Source organism: Petaurus breviceps, unplaced genomic scaffold (genome assembly GCF_028583685.1).
Source record: "Petaurus breviceps papuanus isolate PSGF00001 unplaced genomic scaffold, PetGlider_PUasm1.0 185, whole genome shotgun sequence".
NCBI lineage: Eukaryota > Metazoa > Chordata > Mammalia > Diprotodontia > Petauridae > Petaurus > Petaurus breviceps.
In genome coordinates this window covers 36,249,878-36,273,680 of record NW_027185797.1, presented here as the reverse complement: position 1 = coordinate 36,273,680, position 23,803 = coordinate 36,249,878, and the positions used below count along the sequence as shown (strand labels likewise).

At 38.2% G+C, this 23,803-nt stretch overlaps 1 protein-coding gene and 1 long non-coding RNA gene across 2 annotated transcripts; one reads left to right on the top strand and one right to left on the bottom strand.

Annotated features, from left to right (window-relative positions):
* The first annotated feature begins 3,338 nt into the window (after window positions 1-3,338).
* Window positions 3,339-4,283, top strand: LOC138161374 (vomeronasal type-1 receptor 1-like). The gene has a single exon (XM_069088201.1). The coding sequence runs from the start codon at window positions 3,339-3,341 to the stop codon at window positions 4,281-4,283; it is 945 nt and encodes a 314-aa protein (XP_068944302.1).
* A 10,863-nt stretch (window positions 4,284-15,146) lies between these two features.
* On the bottom strand, window positions 15,147-23,031 carry LOC138161835 (uncharacterized). Its single transcript, XR_011168483.1, has 3 exons — window positions 22,548-23,031; window positions 20,882-20,986; window positions 15,147-16,996 (listed from the first exon to the last, which is right to left on the bottom strand). It is a non-coding gene; the product is annotated as an uncharacterized lncRNA (long non-coding RNA).
* Window positions 23,032-23,803: the final 772 nt, after the last annotated feature.

Sequence of the window (23,803 nt, the reverse complement as noted above, 5' to 3'; positions counted from 1 at the left end):
CCTAATTATCTCAGACATTGACTATGAAAATAACTCGCTCATTGGTCTCCCTGCCAAATGTCTTTCTCCACTTTACTTCATCTTGCGCTCAGTAAAATTAGCTTCCTAAGGCACAGGTCTGACTATATTGCTCTCCTACACAAAAGAATCCAATGTTTCCCTATCACCTCCCAGATTAAATATAACATTACCTCTGTCATTCCAAGTCCATTATAACCTCCTCTTTTACCTTTCTGGCTTTCTTGAAACTTACAATCTCCCCCCTTATGGGTACCCCATGTTTCCGTGCCATGTTTTTTTTTTTAATTATCTATCTCCCATTCCTGGAGTTATTTCTTCTCACTTCTGCCTTCTTCCTTCACTGTATCAATCAATTGCCCAATAAAACCCCACCATCTGTTGGGAATTTATAGGAATCACCTAATGCCTTTTCTAACAATCCCCCTTCCTTTTGGTGCCTTCCCTTTGTTGATGGTCTCCCATTTATCCAAGACATAGCCCTTTTGCATGGCATCTCCCCACCAGATTGTGAGCTCCTTGAGTACAAGGGCTGTTTTTTCTTTTTCTTTGCATCCCCAGCTCTAAGCAGTGTCTGGCACAGAATAAGTGTTGAATAAATGTTTACTGAATGACTGACTGACCAAATGACCTCTAAGGTCCATTCTACATCTAAATCTGTGTTATAAATTTATCCTTGGCAACTAGTGTCCAAAAGCCAATTGTTTTTCATGGTGGTTTTGCTGCGAATACGTATTGTGATCACCGCAATGCAAGATAATAACACATGCCATGACGGGATGTTTACTGTCCATGGATACATTTTGTCACCTACTTCATTCATATCTCATGAAGAACTTTAGACCCTCCCTTTCATCTAACTCCAATTTCCTTTTAGTCTTCTGGTTTCATTTAAAGCAATGATGTTAAGATTGATACGATTCATTTCTATTAGTAAAGAACTCTTTTTCTGGTCACTGAATAAGCATCACACATTTAGGGTAACAAGATGTAAGTTGATGGTTGCAGGTTGTCTAAAACCTTTGTAATTGTTTACATGTGTTGCCCTACTGTCCCTAACTTTCTTGCTGTCACCATAGAAACAGAAGCTATTTCAGAGTGCTGAGGAATATTGTGCATTTTCTTTATTTTATTGGTTGCCGTGACCAAAACAAAATATTCGTTCTGTTTCTAGGAATCCATTGAAGATATTCAGAGTGATCAAATATAATAGAAGATATGCTCCACTCATAAGAACAAGGGGAACCCAAAATTCTACAGGAGTATGAAAATAGCAATTTTAAAGTAATGACATAATGAAAATAATAGCATATGGCATTTGTATAAGCTATGCATTTGCTCAGTGCTTTCTGAGATAACATTCAGGAATCATTTAGCATAATGACTGGCAAATGGTAGGCACTGCTTACTACCAGTTCAGATTATTGTCGTTGATTGCTGTTGTTTATTCTTGTTATTACTTTTCCATATCTTCTGCCTCTCCACTTCTGTCTTTTAAAAAAGAGAGAGAGAATGTGTGCAGTGCTATAATTCTCATTTCCATCTCTTTTGATATATTCTTGTATTCTTGCCCAGCAATTTTCACAGGTAATTCTGGGAATCTGTAAGTTCTTGGGTCTTTCAAGGTGCTATGATCTAGGGAGAGCTGTGTTTACTACTCTCCTGTCCTGGGTACTGGTTTGTGGACAACCACAAGTACTCTTTTCAACCCTGGAACTGTGACCAAGGACCCTTCTCCCCTGTGGCCACATGTTCTGCTTTAGGCGGCTCCTCTTTGCACTGGGACTAAGACCCAGGTGTGTGATGCAGATCCAAGCAGAGGCAATGGACCCGAGTCCTGGCACTGGTATCAGTCAGAGGATCCTGTAAATCTCCTTCTGACACCCTGTGTGATCCCCTTGGCATTTGTTGGCTGAGAGATCTGGAAGCAGCTGCTGCCGCTGCCTCCATCACCCCATGGCCTACTCCTGGCTTTCTGGGGCCCAGGCTGTGCTGGCTGGTGCACCCTGTGCTGGATGGGTCTCCTCTCTCACCCTGGGGCAACAGATCTTTCCCTCCAACCTTCTAAGGTGGTTTGGGCTGGAAAATTGTTTCACTCTTCTCGTGAGTTCTGCTGCTCTAGAATTTGTTTAGAGTCATTATTTCCAGGTATTTGGAGGGGTTTGAGGGATATCTCAGGGGAGTCCCTGCTTCCACTCCACCATCTTGGCTCTGCCACCTTATATTATTGTATTCTTGAAAGATCTTAACTTAATTGAGGGTCAGAATTACATCCTTTACTGGCATCCCAAGCACCTTGGACATTACCTAGCATATAATTTGCACTTAACAAATACTTATTCATTAACTACTTGGGTCTTTATATTTGTCCTTTGTTGTAGAACTATGATATTATTTTACATCAACATACAAATTTACAAAAACATTATAAAAGTAATGGACTTATTGATTGCTTTGGGATTAAATTAAAATTAATAATCTGATAATATCTTGGGAGCAGACAGGAACATTTCTATATTAAAAGATAATTTATTTGGTTATATGAGTTTTGTGATTTCTAAAATAATTTCAATTTCTGATTTGATACATTTCTAGCTATCTTTATTGCAACAAAAATGTAATAATGTCTTTTTCCCCATGTCCCAGCTCTTAAAGTTCATCCTTTTTCTAAGTTTAAATTGCTTGATTATTATTAATAAAGATAACAGTATTCATTAATAAATAAAAAAGTAATTAAAATTAATATATATTACAGCTCCTTAAGGCTGGAAATCACTTGTCATATTATCTCATTTGATCACCACAAACACTTATTATAATATTTAAAAGGAGAAGCTACTGAGCATGTGAAAATTAATTGTCTTGCCCAGGGTGACATGATTTTCTATGGCAATTTCTCATTTCAACCTGTTATTTTTATTTCTCATATTTTAATAGTGCATTTTGAAAATATTCTTACACATTAAGCCCTTTGCAATTGAACTTATGAATTCATTCTTCCAGCATTATGCTCAACCCCCCCCCCAAAGGCTCAGCATTGTAAGAAGGACTTTTCTTGTCATATCTATTTCATTTCTCAATATTTTGCTCATTTTCCTGTCCTGGCTATCAAGGAAAAATACAAACCAGTCTCAGTGAGCCTCTTACTTCTTCCAGATGAATTATATCAACATTCAGCCCAACACATAGTCTATTCCAGTGCTCCCCATATGGAACCCAATTCTCTTGGATAAAACCCTTCAGAAATTTAACACATCTTTCATTTTCTCCTAGGATTTTCCATCTCTGACCACAATGCTTCCTCCTAAGGCTTGGAGAAAATGATGATTAGTTACCTGGTGTTGGGCATTCTCTTCCTTATTCAGATGGGAGTTGGAATTCTTGGAAATTTTTTCCTCCTGGGCTTATACACCTTCCATTCACTCATTGGCCAAAGGCTGAGACCCATAGAATGCCTTTTTGTCCACTTAGCCTTGGCCAACTCAAAAGTGCTACTCTCCAAGGGAATCCCTCAGATGATTTCCTGTTTGGGTTTCAAAAATTTCTTGGACTTTGTAGGGTGTAAACTTATAATTTATTTTTATAATGTGGCCCGGAGTGTTGGCCTCAGTATCACCTGCCTCTTGAGTGGTTTTCAGGTCATTATCCTCAGGCCCAGTGACTCCAGGTGGGCGGGACTCAAAACACAAGCCCCAAAGTGCATTGTCCCCTCCTGCTTCATCTTCTGGTGCTTCCACCTGCTGACAAATTTCACTTTGCTTGGGACTATGCATAACTCAAGATATCTGACTAATAACACAAAGATATGGAATCTGGGATATTGTTCAACTTTGACTCCTCCCTCTTTTAATGCTGCACTTTTTGCAATTGTCTTTTTTATTCCTGATGTTATGTGTGTGGGATTCATGATCTGTTCCAGTGCCTACTTAGTGATTCTCCTGCACAGACACCATCAGCAAGTAAAACACATTCACAGTCCTCATCTCTCTGCCACAAGGTTCCCTGAGAAAAAAGCCACCCAGACTGTGCTCCTATTAGTGAGCACATATGTCTCTTTTTATTCTGTTAATACTGGCTTGTCATTTTACAGCTTTAAAATGGACAAATATGGGCCCTGGTTCGTGGCCACTTTGGACCTCATAGCAGCATGGTTCCCAGCCACCAGCCCTTTTGTGCTGATCTTCTCTGACTCCCAAGTCCGAAAATACTGGTATGTTCTACAGCATAGGAAACAAGGTCTCCTTCACCACAGTGTCCTCAACTAAATGCATTCCTAGCATTTTGCCCTAAAACTATGACAAACAAGTGTCTTTCAGAAGGTGGGAGAGGGGCAAGAACAGTGGAATCTAAGGATTTTAGGACCTAATGCTGAAAAGGACCCTGTGATCATGTATTCACTCTTTCCTCTTTTAAAATGATGTTCTTGTCCAGACATCACGTGTCCTGCTTTTGATGACACTGATACAAGGAACATAGTTATTTCTTAAACTCATGTCTCCTGATTTCAAATCTACTTTTCCTTTCATTATACCAATGATGTAAAACTCAGAAACAGAGACCAATGAACCATCCATAAGGGTCTCTGTGAGTTGCATAATGACTTTGTTATAGAATGTAAGATTATCTGCATTTTAGAAGTATCTCGTGCTCAGTGAGTAGAACACAGGGTCCAGGGTCAGGTAGACTTGAATTCAAATCCAGCCTCAAACACTTCTTAGCTGTGTGACCCTGGGCAAGTCAATTAACCCCTGACTGCCTGACAAAATGTATCCACTGGAGAAGCAAATGGAAACCATTTGAGTATCTTTGCCACAAAAACCCAAATGGAGTCACGAAGAGACGGATACCTCTGACATACCTAAAAGACAGCGTTCTCCATGTTTTATTGTGTTCTTTTCAATAATTCTGTTAAATGCTTCTTAATTCCATCTTAATCCAGTATAAGTCACACTCATGAGTGGCAGGGACCACAATGTGGTCCCCTGACAGGGACAAAAGAATTTTAAGTAGAGTCTGGACTGGACCAATCTTTAACCTGCGGATGAGCAGAGCTGAGCAAAGCAGGCCAGAGGCAGGTGTGTAAGGATCAAATGGAAGCTTAATTTCAGACTTAAGGAAATAGGCTTGCAAGCAAAGTCCTCCTGAGAAGGACAGCTTACCCGCTTGTGGCAGGGGTAGGATTTTTAAGCAGGAAACCCACGAAAAAGCAGGACCCAACAGAACCTTTCTTAAGTCTTGAGTAAACAATTCCCATGGCAGGCCCACAAGTCCAGGCATTTGGTAACAATACAGGCATTCTTAGTTCCTGCGGGAAAATTGTCTCAAGTCTTAAGACTCCTTGAGCCTCGTGATTGCTCAGCAGGGTACAGAACCGAGTTAGTGTGGTGGGAAGAGGAGTGCAGCACCTGGTTCGGTTCACTTAGCGTTTACAAGAACAAGAATTGTGCAGAGTGTTCAGCGATGTGATCAATCACTTTCTGCTGCAGCATGCCAGCTGCAGTTCCAGCTCTCAGAGCAGAATCTCCTGGGAAATAGGGAAATCATGAATCCCAATTCTGAGCTTTTGCTGTGGTTGAGATCATCCAGAGGGTGAGCATAAAAGGTTATTATTATGGCAAGCTGAACGGCACACAGCCTGTTTGCTAGGCCTTGGCTCTGGACAACAGAGTGTCTCCTAATATCTTGACAGCAGTATGTTTGACACTTCTGCATTAGACCACACCAATGCTCCTGTCGTTTGAGAAACATTCTTCATTTCTTCCCCCTCATCTTGCATTCTCTAAATTGAAAAATTTTCCAAATATTTTGTGAATATAGCATAAAAAATAAGGTGCTGAGCTTAGATATAGGAAGGCTTGGAAAATAATCCTGGCAGAGGTCATTTAGAAGCCCAAAATATTCTAAAGTCTTGAATTTACCTAACTCTAAGCTTTCTCATCTGTATAATTGTGATATTAACATTCTTTGTAATGTCTTTGCAAAGTTCTTTTTGAGACCAAAATGACCTGATACAAAAAACACTGAAAAATTGAAAACACTAAATAGATATTTTATCATTATTAATAATTATTAGCGTAATAATTTTTACTTTGCTCTTAAATATTCAATTTCTCTCAGACTCACCCTTTAGCCCTGTTAATTTCAACTTTATGCCATGGATTAGCAAGAATCCTGCTATCCAGCTTCTGACAGAGAGGAGATAAAATTATTTCTGAAATATCAATAGATGCTTATAAAGATAGATTTAGAAATGTATGTAGGTCTTGATATATATGTGTGTGTTTAATGTATACATACTATATGTGAGTATGAGGATTTAGGTATTTTTCAATGTCTACTAATTGTGAGCAGATTAAATGAATATCACCTCTGATGTCTTCTATGTTGATATTGTATATCGTTGACATGCTGTATTGATTCTACAATGTAACTGATTGCATTGCATATTAATTTTGAAATTGGACTTGCACACACATTTTGAATTAACTTCAGGAATCCAGCTAAGCTGATTCAAAGAATGATTAGTTTAAAAGACAGATTGTTATCTCTCGTTCCAGTATTCCCTGGGATATTTCATAAATATGTTTATTTCACTCCCACAAAATTACCATCCCCAAAAGATCCACCATCTGTCCTTTCGTGGTTTTATGTAGTTAAGATTATATAAGTTAAGTTTTTATCTCCCAGAGAGACAGTAAGTCTGTTAGTTGTGGACCCTTACCAAAGACTACAAGATATATATGGACCCCATAGAACAATTAATATTCCTTAATTATTAGAGAGGGTCATGATTAGCCTTTCCTGAATGTCATCCTACCTTAAGTGAATGCCAATCACCTTTCTCAGTATAGTCCATTATGATATTCCTGCCCCATCTCTAAAACCTATTAGTTTTTCCTCCATGCTTACCAAGAGCCCTTCTTCATTGCACGTTAATGATGAGGTTCCCTCCCTGCTCTCAGGGTCACTGGCTTTGCACAGGTTGCTAGATTGACTTACTTAGCTAACAGGTACACTGGTCAGTGTTAATAACTGATCCTGCTCAGGAGGCCGTATCTAAGTCTATCTTTATTGCATTGACTTGCCATGCTATTTTCATATAAACATTTATATATTTATCTCTGTCTAACATCTAGCCAGCATTACTTTACATGGTCAATATAAGAAATATTTTTGCATTACTTTGAATATTTCTACAATTTTTTTTCCAATAGGGTAAAGAAAAGAATCATTTTTAAATGAAAAGATAAATAATATCAATACAAAGAGTACACAATAATATTAGTGTAATAATATAATGAGTATGGGTAAAAAAAAACATCCTTATGAAATGGTCCTATTTCATTTGCACTTGAGTTTCAGTAAGGTAACAGATAAATATGAGACTGGTGAGAATATGGAGATAATAAATGGTTGGGAGGAGGTATCACAATGGATTACACTTACTTATTTGATACTTTATTCAGAACAATTGTATAAATGAATGAAATATTACAGAATTTTCAGACTGTTGCTATCACATTTCATTATCCTTCAAAACGATGTTTTTAACTTCTAAATTAAGGGGATATTGAGGGGATAATCCTGCAAAAATGGCAAAGTTATTCCCTTAAATCTACAAGTAACATTAAAAGCATTTTGCACCCTAAAATTGCGAAGTAAGGTATTTTAGGAAGAGGAAGATTTAAAGAATTCTCCACCAGGTAACAAGGAGAGGACATACAGCTGAAGGTCAACCCACCAGTTTACTGATCATGATTCTCTCACCTTCACTCACCCCTCACCACTAACCCGTGTGAACCTTTAAAAGTTTATGATGCTCAGTTTGCAACTTGTGGAGTGCTTGTTATTTTTTAATGAACAATGATCTTTTTCTTTCTTAATGAAAAAAGTGGCAAAGGAGAGGACCTAAGACTACCAGATCTCAAATAATACTAGAAAGTAGTGATCATTAAGACGAACTGGTACAAATGAAAAAAAGAGATTTCTTTCATTGGAATGGATTAAGTACCCAACATGCAGGAACAAGCAAATAAACATTGTGATACAGTATTTGACACACCTGAAGATCACAATTATTTGGCTAAGGACTTGACTTTAAAAAAAAAGTTGGAAAGCTGTGCAGAACAAATTGAGTACAGATCCCCATTTCACATCAAATACTAAAATAAACAGCATAAAAATATACAACAGAAATGTAGAAGGACATATAAGCAAATTAGGGGAGCAAGGAACAAAGTATCTTTTAGGCCAATGGATGAGGGATAAGTTTATGACTAAAGGACAAAGAGGATTTTAGCAAAGAAAAGGAACAATGTTGATTTTATAAAAGTTAAAAAGGTTTTGTATAAACAAAACTAATGTAATAAATTCAGAAGAAAAAGTTAGTAACTGAAGGAAAAGTCTTTGCTGAAAGTTTTTCTTCTGTTTGTTTGCTTTTTGTTTTATAAAAATCTCCCATAAAAATATACATAAGGAACTAATTCAAATTTATAAGACTGGGAGATATTTCCCAACAAATAAATGGATAACATTATATACAGGTAGTGTTCAAATATGAAATGAAAACTGTCAACAACCATATTAAAAGAATAATCAAAGTGCAAATAAAAGGAACATCACACACTTGTTAAATGGACTAAGATGAAAATAATCACCATAATAAAAGGACACATTGATAATTCCTCTAAGGTTTCCAAAACACTTCACAAATATTTTATTTGATTTCCCTGCCCCCTCTCAAAATATCCTGGGAGATAAATACTATAGTTATATCAATCTTCCAGAGAAAAATACTGAGGCAAAGAAAGGTTAAGTGACTTTCACTTGAGTCATCCTGCTGTTAAGTGTCTAAAACTTGACTTGAACTCAAGATTCCCCAATGCCAGGTCCAACTCTCTATCCACTGGACCATCTAACTTCCTGTAATGTCAATGTAATATTCACAGTGCCCATGGTAGCTAATAATACGCTGGTGTAGTTCTGAGTCACAAAATATAACAGGCATGGAAGACCGAACCAAAACATTTATTCAGGCATCAGAAAGTCAAATCCCAACGCCAAAAAGCCAAATCCATCATAGCAACCAAGAAGTTGGCTCACATAACCAATGCAATGAGTACCGACATCCCCAAGTCTTCCCTCTGTCAGACCTTCAAAACACAATATGTTCCCTTAAGCAAAAATGCCCCTCTCTCATTCACACTAGCTGCTCTGCCTCCACTCTGGCTGCTCCCAGCTCTGCTCAGGCCCCCTTCTGCTCCTTCCTGTTCCAACCTTTCTGTTCTACACTTTAACAGCAAGTTTCTCCTACCCTGGCTTCCATGTGATTACATTTGGCCTATTAAGGGCAGGGAAGGTCTTCAAATTCCCTTAGGCCTATTAAGGGGCAGAGACTATCTTCAAATTACCATTACCATTACACTTCCTAAGATAACAAATGTTGGAGGGGATTCAGGAAAACCAGCAACTCAGTGCACTAGCGGCCAAGTTGTGAATTGGTCCTGCAGTGCACGAAAAGTAGTTTGCAATTCTTTTCCAGAAGTGTCTGAACTATGCACATGCTTTGACCCAGCAATGACACCAAGTCTAAACACTAAAAATATCAAAGAAAGAAGCATATAACTGTTATTTTCAAAAATGTTTTTGCAGGGTTTTTTTGTATTAGCCTAAAACTAGAAAAGAGGAACTATCTACCTATTAAAATTTTGGTATATGAATGAAATGGAATATTATTGTACCATAAAAATTATAAAATGAACAAATTCATAGGAAATTGGAAGGTTTTCACAAATTGATTCAAATTAAGGTGAGCAGAACAAGGAAGATAATAATATATGTATAATAACATGAGAAAAAACAACTTTGAAAGACTTTAGAACTCTGACCAAGGCAAGGATAAATCATAAAGTCCAAGGACTCAAGATGAAGCCCAATGCCCACCTCCTGAAAGATGATGGACATCAAATGCAGAAGGAGACTCAACTTTGGATGTGGCCAGTGGGGGAACTGGTTTTGGTGGACTATTTATATTTGGTATGAGTATTATACTTTTTATCTTTCAATCAATGGGACAAATGGGAAGGACTGATACTAATTATGTGAAACAAACCACCTAACCAAAAAAGAAAGAAAAACAGAAACAGATTTTAAAAGTGTGTGTATGTGTTTTGCTAAATTGGGAATGGAAAAATTTCACATCTTATTTGCTTGGGCATTGATTGGTTGGTTGGTTGGTTGATTGATTGGTTGGTTGGTTGGTTCTTGTCCTTTGTACCTGAAAAGGACTTAAATGACATCATTATATTGGGTTTAAGGTACAGTGTGTCCAACTATGGCTGATCAGACCAATATGATCTTGGGTCAGAAACAGTCTATAAGAACATTTGGATGGGAAATGCCTCTAAATTCGCTGATGTCATGTTTCTTTCAAGCTACTGCAATTCTGCCTTGTTCATAGAGCACAGTGCCTTCTTTGAAGCAAACCACATCAGGTGGTACTGTTCCAGTGTCTTCCACATCTCACAGCTGATTCCAAAGTTCTTCAGAGACACTTTGAGACTATCCTTGTATCACTTCTTCTGACCTCTATGTGAGCACTTGCCTTGAGTTAATTCTCTTTCAAGCAGTCTTTAAGGAGAATGTACTTTTGGCAATTGAACAATGTGGTCAGCCAATAAAAGTTGGACTCTCTGCGGTAGACTTTAAATGATTGGTAGATAGTTCAAGGAAAAGAACTTCAGTGTACAGTAACTTATTTTGCCAAGGGATATTCAGAATTTCCCTAAGACAATCCAAATTGAAGCAATTCAGTTTCCTGGCATAGCATTGTTATTGCAATGTCCAGGTATCACAGGGATACAACACCAAGGTCAGTAAAATGGCTCAGTAGAGCTTCATTTTAGTAGCAGTCTATCTTTTCTGTCCAACACTTTCCTTCAAAGTCTCCTAAACACTGAGCAAGCTCTAGCAATACTCACATCAACCTCCTGATCTATGTGTATAACCCTGGAAGGTATGCTGCTGAGATAAGTGAATTTATCCACCGCATTGAAATATCTCTATTTGCTGTAACAGATGGTGTGTAGTGTGGGCTAGTGGAGAACCACAAGCAGCATAATGCCTGTGCTGGCATTAAAGTCACCCCAAAATTGCAAATTTGTCCTCTTTTGACAAATTGATGATTATGGTCTCCAAGGCTTCAAAAAATTTTCTTAGCCTTCATCAGGATTTAATATAGGAGCATACACACTGATGATGCTGGTGTGGCACTTTCCTGCGATTGTATTGCATTGTTAGAACCTATCACTGTATGGTTGGGAAACTAGACTACCTCTTTCTGTTCTCAGAGACTCTAAATGAGGGACTTGGGTTGTGCTTATCAGAAACTCAGTGAGGTCCAAAGATTGATAAAAAGGAGTTTTCTCACAAGTGTCTATTTCAAGAAACCCATATACCTTATTTGAAAACTGTCACTGTACTGATTACTTAGTTACAGTTTCCGTGTTCTTTTCATGGAATACTAACACTTTTGAGGATTGGGGAGGAAAGCGGGTGTTGGAGTGGAACACCTCTTTCTCTGATTTCAAAGAATTGCATCTTTTTTCTCTTCCCCTCTGAATTCTCAGAACTCACTTATCCCCCTTCCAATTCAGAAAACCTTTCCTTCAATTAGAAATCAGATTACCTAATCTTATATCCTAGTTTATTTTCAATTATATTAAGCTTTTAGTGCATAAAAATTGGTCAACCTCTGTATTCAAGGTCTAGTCCTAAGCTAAGGGAGCCTGGTCCCCATTTGTTATGCAATTGGTATTCATTGTTTAATAAATCGGTATGCTCAAAAGATTGAACCTTTGTTTTCTCAGCCATTCCAGATTCCATCCACCACAGTCTCCATCTGTAAAGGTAGACAATCCAGATGTCCAAGGTTCTATATGAACGATAATGTAGAAGAAAAAAACTTTCATTTACAGAAAGCAAAGAAATGGTGAACAATTTAGTTACATTTGCTGCTTATTCCGTATCCCCTAGGCACAAGGTCTAGCATAAGAATATAAATTCTGGATATTTCATAATTGTGGGTACAAGGTCATGACCATAACTTTCCTCTACATTCAGCAAAAGCTCTTTGTGTTCTATGTCTTAGGTTATATTCATACACATATCTGTACATGTATACAAATGCATAGGCTACATGCACACATTCATATATGTGATTATTATCTCTAGTTTAGAGATTAGGAAATAACCGAACAGAGATTAAGTAACTTGCTCAGAGTCATACAGTTGGTAAGTGTTTGAGGCTGGAGTTGAAAACAGGTCTCCTGATTTCAATCCTGGAACTCTATCCACTCTGCCACCAGCTGCCTCTACTACATGTATCCACATAATACATGTGCTCGTAGCATGCTTATGTCCTTGGCAATGTTTTCATTACCACTTCTTTTGCTCAAGTCATGTTATCAAGTGGACTATCAGAGTTCATCTCATTTTTATGCTTGATTTCAAAAGAAAAATGAGCAATGATACATTCACAGCAGAATTCAAGAAGAGAATGGCAAAATGCATGGTGGATCTCCATTTCCTATCATTTATTTTACAGTAACTATACACACATATATAAACATTTGCATGTGTTGTAAATATATATACACACTCATGTATATATACACAAGCACCTGTACTGAAAAAGCACATTGCATAGATATACAAAAAATACATAATATAAATATAATAAGTTCTATATGGAGAATTAGATAAATTTTTATTTTATGCAATTATAAATACATTTGCAAATATATGTGTATCTACATAGGGTATTTATATAAAATATATACATATATATTTTACATACACATGTATACATATACTTTTCAAACACATCATTTTATTGTATTACTTTTCTGTTTCATTCTGACCTTCCTTCTTTTTTTCCTCTGCATTGAAAGTGGTTCAATAACCCAGATTTTTGGCATCACTATTGCAAACCTCCCCACCCTACTCTCCAATTCCCAATTTAAAACTTAGATAAAATTGTCTTCTAATGAATAAGTATAGTCAAGCCAAATTCATTCATACCATGGCTATGTACAGCTCTTTCTGTACCTGATCCCTACACCACTTTCTCAAGTGGTAGATAACATGATCATCATAGGTCTTCTGGATGTAAGGTGGAATATTGAATTAATCAATATCATGAGGTCTTTAAAAGTTATTTTTGTATTAAATATTTGTGGTATAAAGTGTTCTGGTTCTCACTTCACTCTGTCTTAATTCTTTCTATATAGGATTTCTGAAATGTTTTTTGCAGATATATTCATCCATTCTTTTCTTATAGCACAATTGACCCAACAGTAGACTCTAATCTTTTCTTTCTCTTCTTTTCTTATTTTATCCTTTCCCTTTTTTCTCTTCCTTTCTTTTCCTCATTTTATTTTCCCTTGCCTTGCCTTACTTTACCATCCTTTCTCTTCCATGTGCTTCCATCCCTTCCTCTTAAGTGGGTCCTCATCCTTCCTTGTTTGCCTGTTAGGACTGACATATTTTCACCACTAATTGTTTATGTGTTTGTCCAATTTGGAAAAGATCAAGGTTGCTCTACTCTGATTCCCCCTTACTTTCTCTGTCCTTTTCTCATGAAAAAGATAGGAAATAGCAATTTCCATATTCTTCTACTTTTTTCCATAGTGTATCCTTCCCTTTATCTTCCCTTTTTCTTAAGCTCTCAGAATGTAACCAATTCACCCCAATTCCTCTGGTTTTGTTATTTATATCTATGTTCTTCAATACTCTTTGAAGATATTAAGGGTCTGAGATTGTTTTTTTCCCTTTTTAGAATATTAAAACCATATCATTCAGATCTGATCAATGGCAGAAATAAATTGACATTTCTTGATTTCACTCCACTCTTGTATTTGTTATATAAAATATCTACTCAATTTTGGTCCTTCCATCAGAAATGCTTAAAAGTTCTCCATTCCCAAAAACAAGATGACAGACTAAATATTTTCTCTGATCTCCAAAACCTCTCAAACTTTTCCAAAGTGGAAATAATGTTCCAAATATAAAGCAACTTCAGCAAGCTCCGTGGTCTTTCACACTAAGAATCCAAAACAAGGCTACAAAAAAACCCAGATACTGAAGCTTACTGAGCTTCAGGTTGCTCAGCATGCCTCCACTGCCTCCCTTCCCCCCCCCACCACCTTTCATGCTACAGGTAGCAAGGCTGTACCAGAAGATCCAAGGATATGACACAGACTTTCATCAAAACTCACTCCAGCACCCAGTTTTCCTTTCTTTCCAGTGGTGTAGAGGCCATGGTTCCAGGGTACAGAGATTTGCTTGGACCTCAATAGCTGGTGTGGCCCAAGCCCTTCAGGAGCAAAAAATCCCAGGGTCTTCATTCTTACTACTTGAATGACCTTGAACAAATTACCTACCCTCTGTTTGCCTCAGTTTCCTCAACTGCAAAATGGGAATAATAAGAGTTCCTACCTTTCAGTATTGTTTTTAGAATCAAAGGAAATAACATTGTAAAGAGTTTAGCATGCTGGCTGATATGTAATAGTCTTTAAATAAATGCTAGCTATTATTATTATTAATTATAGCTAACTTTATATTATTATTAAATCATAGCTCCCCGAGCACTGCATTCATGTTCCTGCCTTTCTACAACTCTTCCAACATTAACTACCTCTGGAAATATTATTTTTATCTTAGTCACTTTTCTGTGTGCTCTCTCTGATCTGTACGATCATTCTCATATTTTATTCTTGATCCTATGGTACTTTTCTTTAACCCAGTCCTTATTTAGAAAATATTAAGCATCCAGATTTAGGTTCTTATCATTTTTACTATTGTAAGGGTTATGGGATTTAAAGATCTTCCATGCCCCGTTGGACTTGCTGATGTAGCAGGAAGGGGCGGAGCGTTGGCTGGCGGTGGTGGTGACGGCGGCAGCAGCAGAGGCAGTGGCAGGCAAAGCCCTTTTTTGAGTTAGGACTGCTAAGGACTTTCCGCTAAGGACTCCTGCTGAGGACTGCCAGGGGCCGGAGCTGCTGGGAGCGCGCTTCCAGGACGCTGGGTGGTTGCTGTGTGTGGGGAGAGGAGGACCTTTGCCTGAGGTAGCCTGTTCTGTTTTAAAGGCTTGAAAATGTGGGTGCTTTCTACTTTATCTACCTGTGCCAATATCATAACTACTCTGATGGCTTTCACTTTCTGGTTTTGGGACTCAGTCTTTTGGTATCTTAATAAATTTTCTAGTTTATTTCCTCATATGGCAAACATGACGTATTTTGTAATGGATAATTATATCAGCATATTTGTAATCTCTATAGGTATTGTGAATATGGCATTGCTGATACAACTATTTATATCATTGTGATACAATATGTAAAGAAAATATTTAACATCTGTGTTTTTACATATAGTTATAATTTCTCTGTGCCCTAGCAGGAAATGAAAATAAAATTGTGCCAAACATTTTTCCTGTACACATTTTTCCTTGTGAATTTTCAAATGAAATAATGGGGAAAAGAGTAAAGGAAGGAGGTTTAGCAGTACCCGATCTTAATCTGCCTTATGAGGCAGTAGTTATCAAAAGTATCTCGTACTGCATGAGAAATAGGCAGATAAGTGGAATGGGGTAGACATAAAAATTACAGCAGCAAATAGACATAATAATTTCGTATTTCACAAGTGCAAAGACTTAAGATTGGGGGATAAGCCTTCATTATTTGGTTTAAAAAAATGTTGGAAATTGGAAAGCAGCATGGCAGAAACCGGGCATGAACCAACATCTCACACCATTTAACAAGATAAGGTCAAAAAGCATATATGACCTAGACATAAAGAGAGATTTTACAAGAAAATTAGAACCCAGAACATGTTACTTATCAGGTTAATAGATAGGTGAACAACTTATGAATATACAAGAGATAGAGAGGAAAGTTAGGTGCAAAATGGACTTCAATTACATTAAATTACAAAGCTTTTGTACAAATAAAACAAATATAGCTAAGATTAGAAGGAAAGCAGAAAATTGGGGGGAGGGAGATTTATAGACAATTTTTCAGATAAAGATCTCATATAGAAAATACATAAATGATATTTTCAAATCTATATGAATACAAGTCATTCCTCAATTGATAAATAGCAAAGGATGGGAATGGGCAATTTTACAGTGAAGAAATTAAAATTAACATAATTTTTAAAATTAAAATAATTTATAGTCATATGAAAAAATGCCCTAGATCATTATTGATTAGAGAAATACAGATCAAAACAACCTTGAGACATCATTTTGCATCTTTCACATTAGCTAAAATTCTTGAAGGAGAAAGTGACAAATGTTGAAAAGGATGTGGAAAAATTGGGACACTAACTCATTGTGGGTCAGATTATAAAATGTTCTAACCATTTGTAATGTAATGCCAAAAGAAGGCAACTTCCCAGGTTCAAAATACCAGCATAGGTGCTCTCTATTTTATTCAGTGACAAACCAAGAACAGAGAAGATCAAAACATGACATCATTCAAAATACAGCATTTACTAAGCGTGATTAAATAATCTCCAAGTACTACCCCACCCCAGGACCTTCCAATCATTCAATCAATTACAAAGTCTCTGTTCTAAATACTTCTCCACCCCTAGGCTATACCTTAATTAAGTCCACCACAAAGCCCCTCTTCTCAAATGGAGATTAGTTTCCAAACATAAGGTCAAAAGTTCCCCACCCCTGGATCACAATTGAATCTACCCCAGAGTTACATCAAGTTTAAACACAGCACTTAATACCCAAATGGAGCTCTTTTCTTCATCTTGACAGGAGGCAAGTTCTCAGCAATCTTAGTTCCTGGGGAGACAAGGCTTAGCAAAGCCACAAGATACATTGCCAGTCCCTTCATGAATTTATCCTCTGTCTGTAGAACAGTCCTAGAACCCCTGAACACACCAGCAAAGCCCTCTCCCAGAATTTCTGCAAACACACAACAAGAAAATCCCTCCTCAGGGCCTCCGAACCAACAGAAAGGCTCCCAGACCCCCCCGCAACAACAGCACTGTCCCTCACCAGTGGACAGCATTCACTCTGTCTGCAGGACAGTCTCCAGCCCCCTGCAACAACAGCACTGTCCCTCACCAGTGGACAGCATTCACTCTGTCTGCAGGACAGTCTCCAGCCCCCTGCAACAACAGCACTGTCCCTCACCAGTGGACAGTATTCACTCTCTGTCTGCAGGACAGTCTCAGAGCTTCTTAGCGAACAGCCAGGTTCCAGGACCTCCTCAACAAAAGGACTGTCTTTCACCAGTGGACAAATCCGGCAAAACAACATCAAAACAGACAGACAAAGTACCAGCAAAACAGCCATGTCTCCTCAGTCCTTGGCAGCTCAGGGGGCAGGTCTCAAAAGTCCAGGGCAATTCAAAGCGGCCACCAGCAATTCTCCCAGTCTCTCTCTCTCCAGGAGGTGCTGCTTCCAAAAAGATCCTCCGCCTCTCTCCAGTGTCTCCCCAAATCCACATCACCAGCTCCTCCCAGCTCAGGACCCCCCCTCCACATCAACAAGCCCATCCCACAGGTGGGACTAACAAACTCTGGGTTTTAACACAATCAATTTGAAAACCAAGCCAATACAGGGGAATCTTTAATTGCCATTACTATCACACCATTTTGGAGAGCAATCTGGAATTATGCCCAAAGAGGTATTAATCCACCTATATTCTTTGACCCAGTTAATGCCACCACTTGGTCTATTTCCAAAGACAATTGGGGTAAAAGAAAAGAACCTATATGTTCTAAAATATTTATAGCAGCTCTCTTTGTGGTGGAAAGAACTGGGAATTGCAGGGATGCCTATCAATTGGGATATGGTTGAACAAATTGTGACTGATGATGATGGAATACTACTGTGCTATAAGAAATGAGGAGTTCAATGACTTTAGAAAAATGTGGAAAGACTTGCACAAAACAATGAAGCATGAAATGAGAAGAACCAAGAAAATGCTGTCCAGACTAATGGCAATAATGTTTTAAGAATGACTGAGCAAAAAGGTTTTTGTCTATCATAATTACATACGTTAACTATAAGTGACAAATGAAGAACACTAGTTGCATTCAGAGAAAGAACTGACAAGTAGAAATATGTATAGAATATTTTTACATATGTATCCCTACCTAATGGTAGCCTAATGGTAGCCATCTCTAGGGAGGGGGAGAGAGAAGAAAAAAGAAAAAAAAAATATGTGATCATTTTGTTGTATATTTGAAAGGAATAGTAAGTTGTGCTTAGTAGATTTGCAGTTTCATGTACAATCACCTTTTTATTGCACTGCCATGGGAATGCTCATTTTATTCCATAAATTCTAATTCAAATTTTGAAAAAGTTCTTATGGTGACAGGAAAGATCAAAACAATAATTCATAAGAGGACAACAGTGTCAAGATACCTACATGTAAAACCTCAAGAAAAAAATGTGAATTGGCATCAAGCCCAAAAAGAACTCTTGAAAGAGCTTTTTAAAAAGAGTTTAAGGGGCATCCAGGTAGCACAGCGAGTAAGAGCACCGGCTCCAGTGTGGGGGTGACCTGGATATCGAATCCAGGCCCAAACACTTAGCATCCCCCCAGAAACACCTGGCCATGTAACCTTGAGCAAGTTACTTAACCCCAATTGCTTTAAAAAAAAGAATTTAAAAATCAAATAAGAGAGGTAAAAGAAAACTGGGGGGGGGGGGAATGAAAGTTGTGCAAGAGAATTATGAAAAAAGAGTCAACAGCTCAAAAAAAGGAAACTCCTTACAAAGAAGAATTGCTCAGATAGAAAGGGATGTTGAAAAGCTGCCAGAAGAAAACAATTTCTTAAAAAATTAGAATCAGGCAAGTGGAAGCTAATCACTCTAAGACATCAAGAATCAAACAAAATCAAAACAATGAAAATATATAAAATGTAAAATATCTCATTGGCAAAACAACTGACAGAAGAATAAATCTAGGAAGAAAATTTAGGAATCATTGCACTACCTGAAAGCCATGAACAAGGAAAAAAGGGACCTGGATATCATACTTCAAGAAATTTTCAAAGAAAACTGTCCTGAGAACCTTGAACCAGAGGTTAAAATAGATATTGAAAGAATCCACTGATCATCTTCTGAAAGAGATCTGAAAACAAAAACTCCCGGGAATATTGCCACCAAATTCCCAGATTACCAAATGAAGAAGAAAAGATTGCAAGCAGCCAGGTAGAAATAACTGAAATAATGAGGAGCTACAATCAAGGTTAGACGGGATTTGGCAGCTTCAACATTAAAAGGCATGGAAGGTGATATTTTGGAAGGAAAAGAAGCAGGGACTACAACCAAAAATTACCTACCTATGAAACTGAGCCCAATCCTTCAGGGGGGAAATGGCCATTCAATGAAATAGAAGGCTCTCAAGTTTTTCTGGTGAAAAGAGCAGAGCTGAACAAAGAAAAATACTGATTTCCAAGTCCAAGAATCAAGAGAAGTATAAAAAGGTAAAAAGGAAAGAGAAAAAATAAGGGGTTGAATAAAGCTTAACTGTTTGCATCTCTGCTTGGGAAGATGATACTTGTAACTCTTACAGTTAAAAGGAGTTTACATCAAGAGAGGATACAGGTATAAAGTGACTTTGGGAAGATGATATGAAACAATTAATGGGTATGGGATAAATTATCTCACAGGAAGAGGCATAAAAGGTGTATTAAAAGTGCAGGGGGAAATGGGATGGTGCGTGGAGGGCATCACTTACTCTCATTGGAATTGGCAGAAAGTGGGAATAACACACAATCAATTGGGTATAGAAATCTATCTTAACCTATAGGGAAGTAGAAGGGAAGGGGACTGAGTGAATGGGGCCACTAATGGAAGGGAGGGAGAGGCAAGACACTGCTGAGGAGGAAAAAAGGGGAAAAAGAAAGAGAAGGAAAAATACAATGGAGGGGAATACATAGTAATCATAACTACAAATGTGAATGGGGTGAACTCTACCACAGAGCAGAAACAGACAGCAGAATAGATTAAAAACCAGAATCCTACAATATGTTGTTTACAAGAAACACTCTTGAAGCAGAATGCCCCACACAGAGTAAATATAAGGGGCTGAAACAGAATTGATTTCCTTCAGTTGACAAAAAAAAAGAGACAAGGGTAGCAATCATGATCTCAGACAAAGCTAAAGCAAAAAATAGACATAATTAAAAGAGATAAGAAAAGAAGCTACATCTTGCTAAAAGGTAACAGAAATAATGAAGTAATATCAATACTAAACCTATATGAACCAAGTAGTATGGCATCCAATTTCTTGAAGAGAGGTTAAGTGAGTTACAGTAAGAAAAAGAAAATAAAACTATACTAGTAGGGGACCTCAACTCAGAACTAGATAAATCTAAATATGAATTATAAAGGAAAGAACTTAAAGGGGTGAATAGAGTTTTAGAAAAGTTAAATATGGCAGACCTCTGGAGAAAATTAAATAGGTATAGAAAGGAATAATTTTTATTCTCAATTCAACATGGCCCCCTACACAAAAATTGAACATATATCAGGGCATAAAAACTGCAAAATCAATTGTAGAATTTAGTATTTCTACTAAATGGATCCTTTCCAGATCATAATGTAATAAAAATTGCATTCAATAATGGGCAATGGAAAATTGATTTAAAATTAATTGGAAACAAAATGATTTAATCCTAAAAAATTAAGTAAGTTAAAAAACAAATCATAGAAAAAATCAATAATTTCATTAAAGAAAATGACAACAATGAAGTAACATATGAAAATTTATGGGATGAAGTTAAAGCAGTACTTTGGGGGAGAGGGGAATGTATAATTCTAATTACTTACCTCAATAAAATGAAGAAAGAGCAGATTGATGAATTGGGTATGCAATCAAAAGAAAGGAGAAAAAGAGCAAAATAAAATCCCCAATTAAACACCAAGTTGGAAATCCTGAAAATCAATTAAGAGATTAATTAAATGGAAAGTAAGAAAAACCATGGAAATAATAAATTAAACTAAAAGCTGGTTTCCTGGGAGGGGGGGGGGGAAAAAAAAAAAAAAGATAAACTTTTTGTCAACTTCATTTTATGAAGGAAAGAGGAAAACCAAGTGACTAGTATCAAAAATGAACAGGGTGAATTCACCACCAATGAAGAAAAAATTAAAATAATTTTAAGAGGTATTTTGCCCACTTATATGCTAATAAATTTGACAACCTAAATGAAATGGATAAATATCTGCAAAAATACGAATTACCCAGATTAACAGAAGAAAGAGAATATTTAAGTAATCCAATCTTAGAACAGGAAATTGAACAAGGCATCAATGAAATTCCTAAGAAAAAATCTCTAGGACTAGATGGATTCACAGACGAATTCTACCAAACACTTAAAGAACAATTCATCCCAATAAACTATTTAGGAAAACAGGCAAAGAAGGAGTCCTGCCAAATTCCTTTTCTAACACAAATAGGGTGTTGATACCTACACCAGGAAGAGTTAAAACAGAGAAAGAAAACTGTAGATCAATTTCTCTAATGAATATTGGTGCAAAATTTTTAAATAAAATACTAGCAAGAGATTACAGCAATATATCACAAGGATCAAGAGAAAAAAAAAGACCAAGAAAACCAAAAGAATGCAGGGCTGGTTCAATATTACAAAATTTTCATCATAATCCACCATATTAATAACAAACCCAGCAGAAATGATATGATTTTCTCAACAGATGCAGACAAAATTAAAAACTCCTTCTTCCAGGTCCGGCAATGGAAAAGCAGGCAGCTGGGGGGGTTGGGGGGGAGCTCGGTTCCAGGCTGGTGAACCACACTGCGGAGACCCCGTGGCACTCCCCGCCTCCTCCCTAGGACAAGAGCCCGGCCCCGGAGGCCGCAGGTGGAACTGCTCCAAGAAGAGGAAGCAGGTGCTGGACAGAGCCTTCTCCTCCTCCCCGCCCAATCCCTGCTGCCGCTCCACAGAGCGGGACTGCGGCTGCAGTGGCGGCGGCGCGGCGCAAGGGTGCGCCCTGCGCCCCGAATCCCGGAAAGTTTGCTCCTGCCTGGGAAAGGACCCCAGGCCGCGGCCTGAGCGTCGCCGCCTGGCGGCTGCTCCCCAAACTCGTTGTCCTCCTCCTCTGCCTCCTCTGTCTCCTCCTCGCCTCCGCTGCCCCCTCGGGAGGAGCCGGCAGGGGCGGCGGGGCCCCAAAGCCCATCTCTCCCCCCAGAAAAGCTCCTCCCTGCCCGGCGCTGCCCTCCTGGAGCAGCTTCTACACCCTCCGCGGCCCCAGAAGAGGAGCCCGCCCGTCCGAGACTGTGATCCCGATCCGGGAGAAAGGCGAGGAACCAGGACAGCAGCCAGGAAGCGCAATTAGAATGTGGATCCGAAAGGCGGACTGGGTGAAGACGGATCACAAGCCCATCCCAGGACCACAATCCCGTGAGGGGAAACTTCAGCTGTCCAGACGTCAGCAGATCTCCTTCTGCCAAAGGGAAAACAGCAGATAATTGCTTTACCTGCATTAGTAATCATCAGCCTTTAAAAGGGGGAGGAACCGATACGTGGACATTCTCTTCTCTCTGGTGCTCAGAAACAAGCAGGAACTTGTTGGCTTGGGAAGGATGAGAACCTTTGGGGAAATTGGCTGCTCTGTCTCACAGGAAATTGTCTTAACTTGCACGATACATTTTGGAAGAACAAGTTTCAAAGGGTTCGGAGGCAGGATAGGTAGGATCCCATTGTCCAAAAAAGAAAGTCAGTTTTGGGTGGATGAGAAAAAAACTCTTAAAAATGAAAAAGAGGAAGATGCGATGAGAAATGGTTTTTGTGAGGAGGAAAAGGGGGAGTTGTCTAAAGAAACTGATATTCATGGAGGAGGAACTCGGCAGCCAACTTAAGTTCACCTCTTTGGGCTTCAGTTTCCTTATCTGCACTGCAGAGGTCTGGTAGGATTAGATAAAACCTCCAAAATTCCTTCCAATCTTAAATCTATTTTCCCATGATCTCCTGCGATTTTATTTAAAAGGACCCATACAGAAGGTGGCAGGAAGCAAAAGCATAACATTTTCCTGAAAGAATAGTGCTAAGACTGAATGACATGAGGCCATTAGAGAAACCTCTGGGTAACAGTAAATCTTTATTTTAAAGGCAGAGTATGTAAGGGAAACACCGAATATAGAAAAAGGGTCTATGGGATGATCATAACTGGCAATAGAAAGAAAGCAAAAGTTTTAAACTCTTATCCCACTTGTATTTTTCCTCTGCCAAGGAGGTTAATACCCAGAATGAGTGAAGTACATCTGATTCCCCTTGGTGAGCTCAGGTCATTGGCCAAAATAAACTTCATCGTGGGTCCTGAGAGAACTGGCACAAAGGACTGCAGAACATGTAGAACCATGCCTATCCATGTTTCCTAAAGAAGCCTCGAAAATAGAAGACTGGATTTGTCTGCTACCACAACATATGCCAAACATAATGCTTCTGACTCCAGGGAGCTGTCCATTTACACTGATGAAAATCAGGGCCCACCTCATGTACCTAGACATAGAAACATGCATTTTCCCAAGAGAACGGAGTAATGAAAATAATGTTGAATTATGTGCAATAACACAAATATCTCTATTCTTCAAGCATAACTTTTTGAGCTTATGTGTCCCATCTTTTCCCTCTCATTTCACAGATGGGGAAAATTAGTCCCAAAGAGTTTAAATGACTTGCCCAAGGTCTGTATCAGCAATGCCATATTCACAATGCCTATAGAGATTACAAATAT

Coding starts and splice junctions, on each gene's coding strand:
- LOC138161374 (XM_069088201.1), top strand. CDS start 3,339: ATGATGATTAGTTACCTGGTGTTGGGCATTCTCTTCCTTATTCAGATG.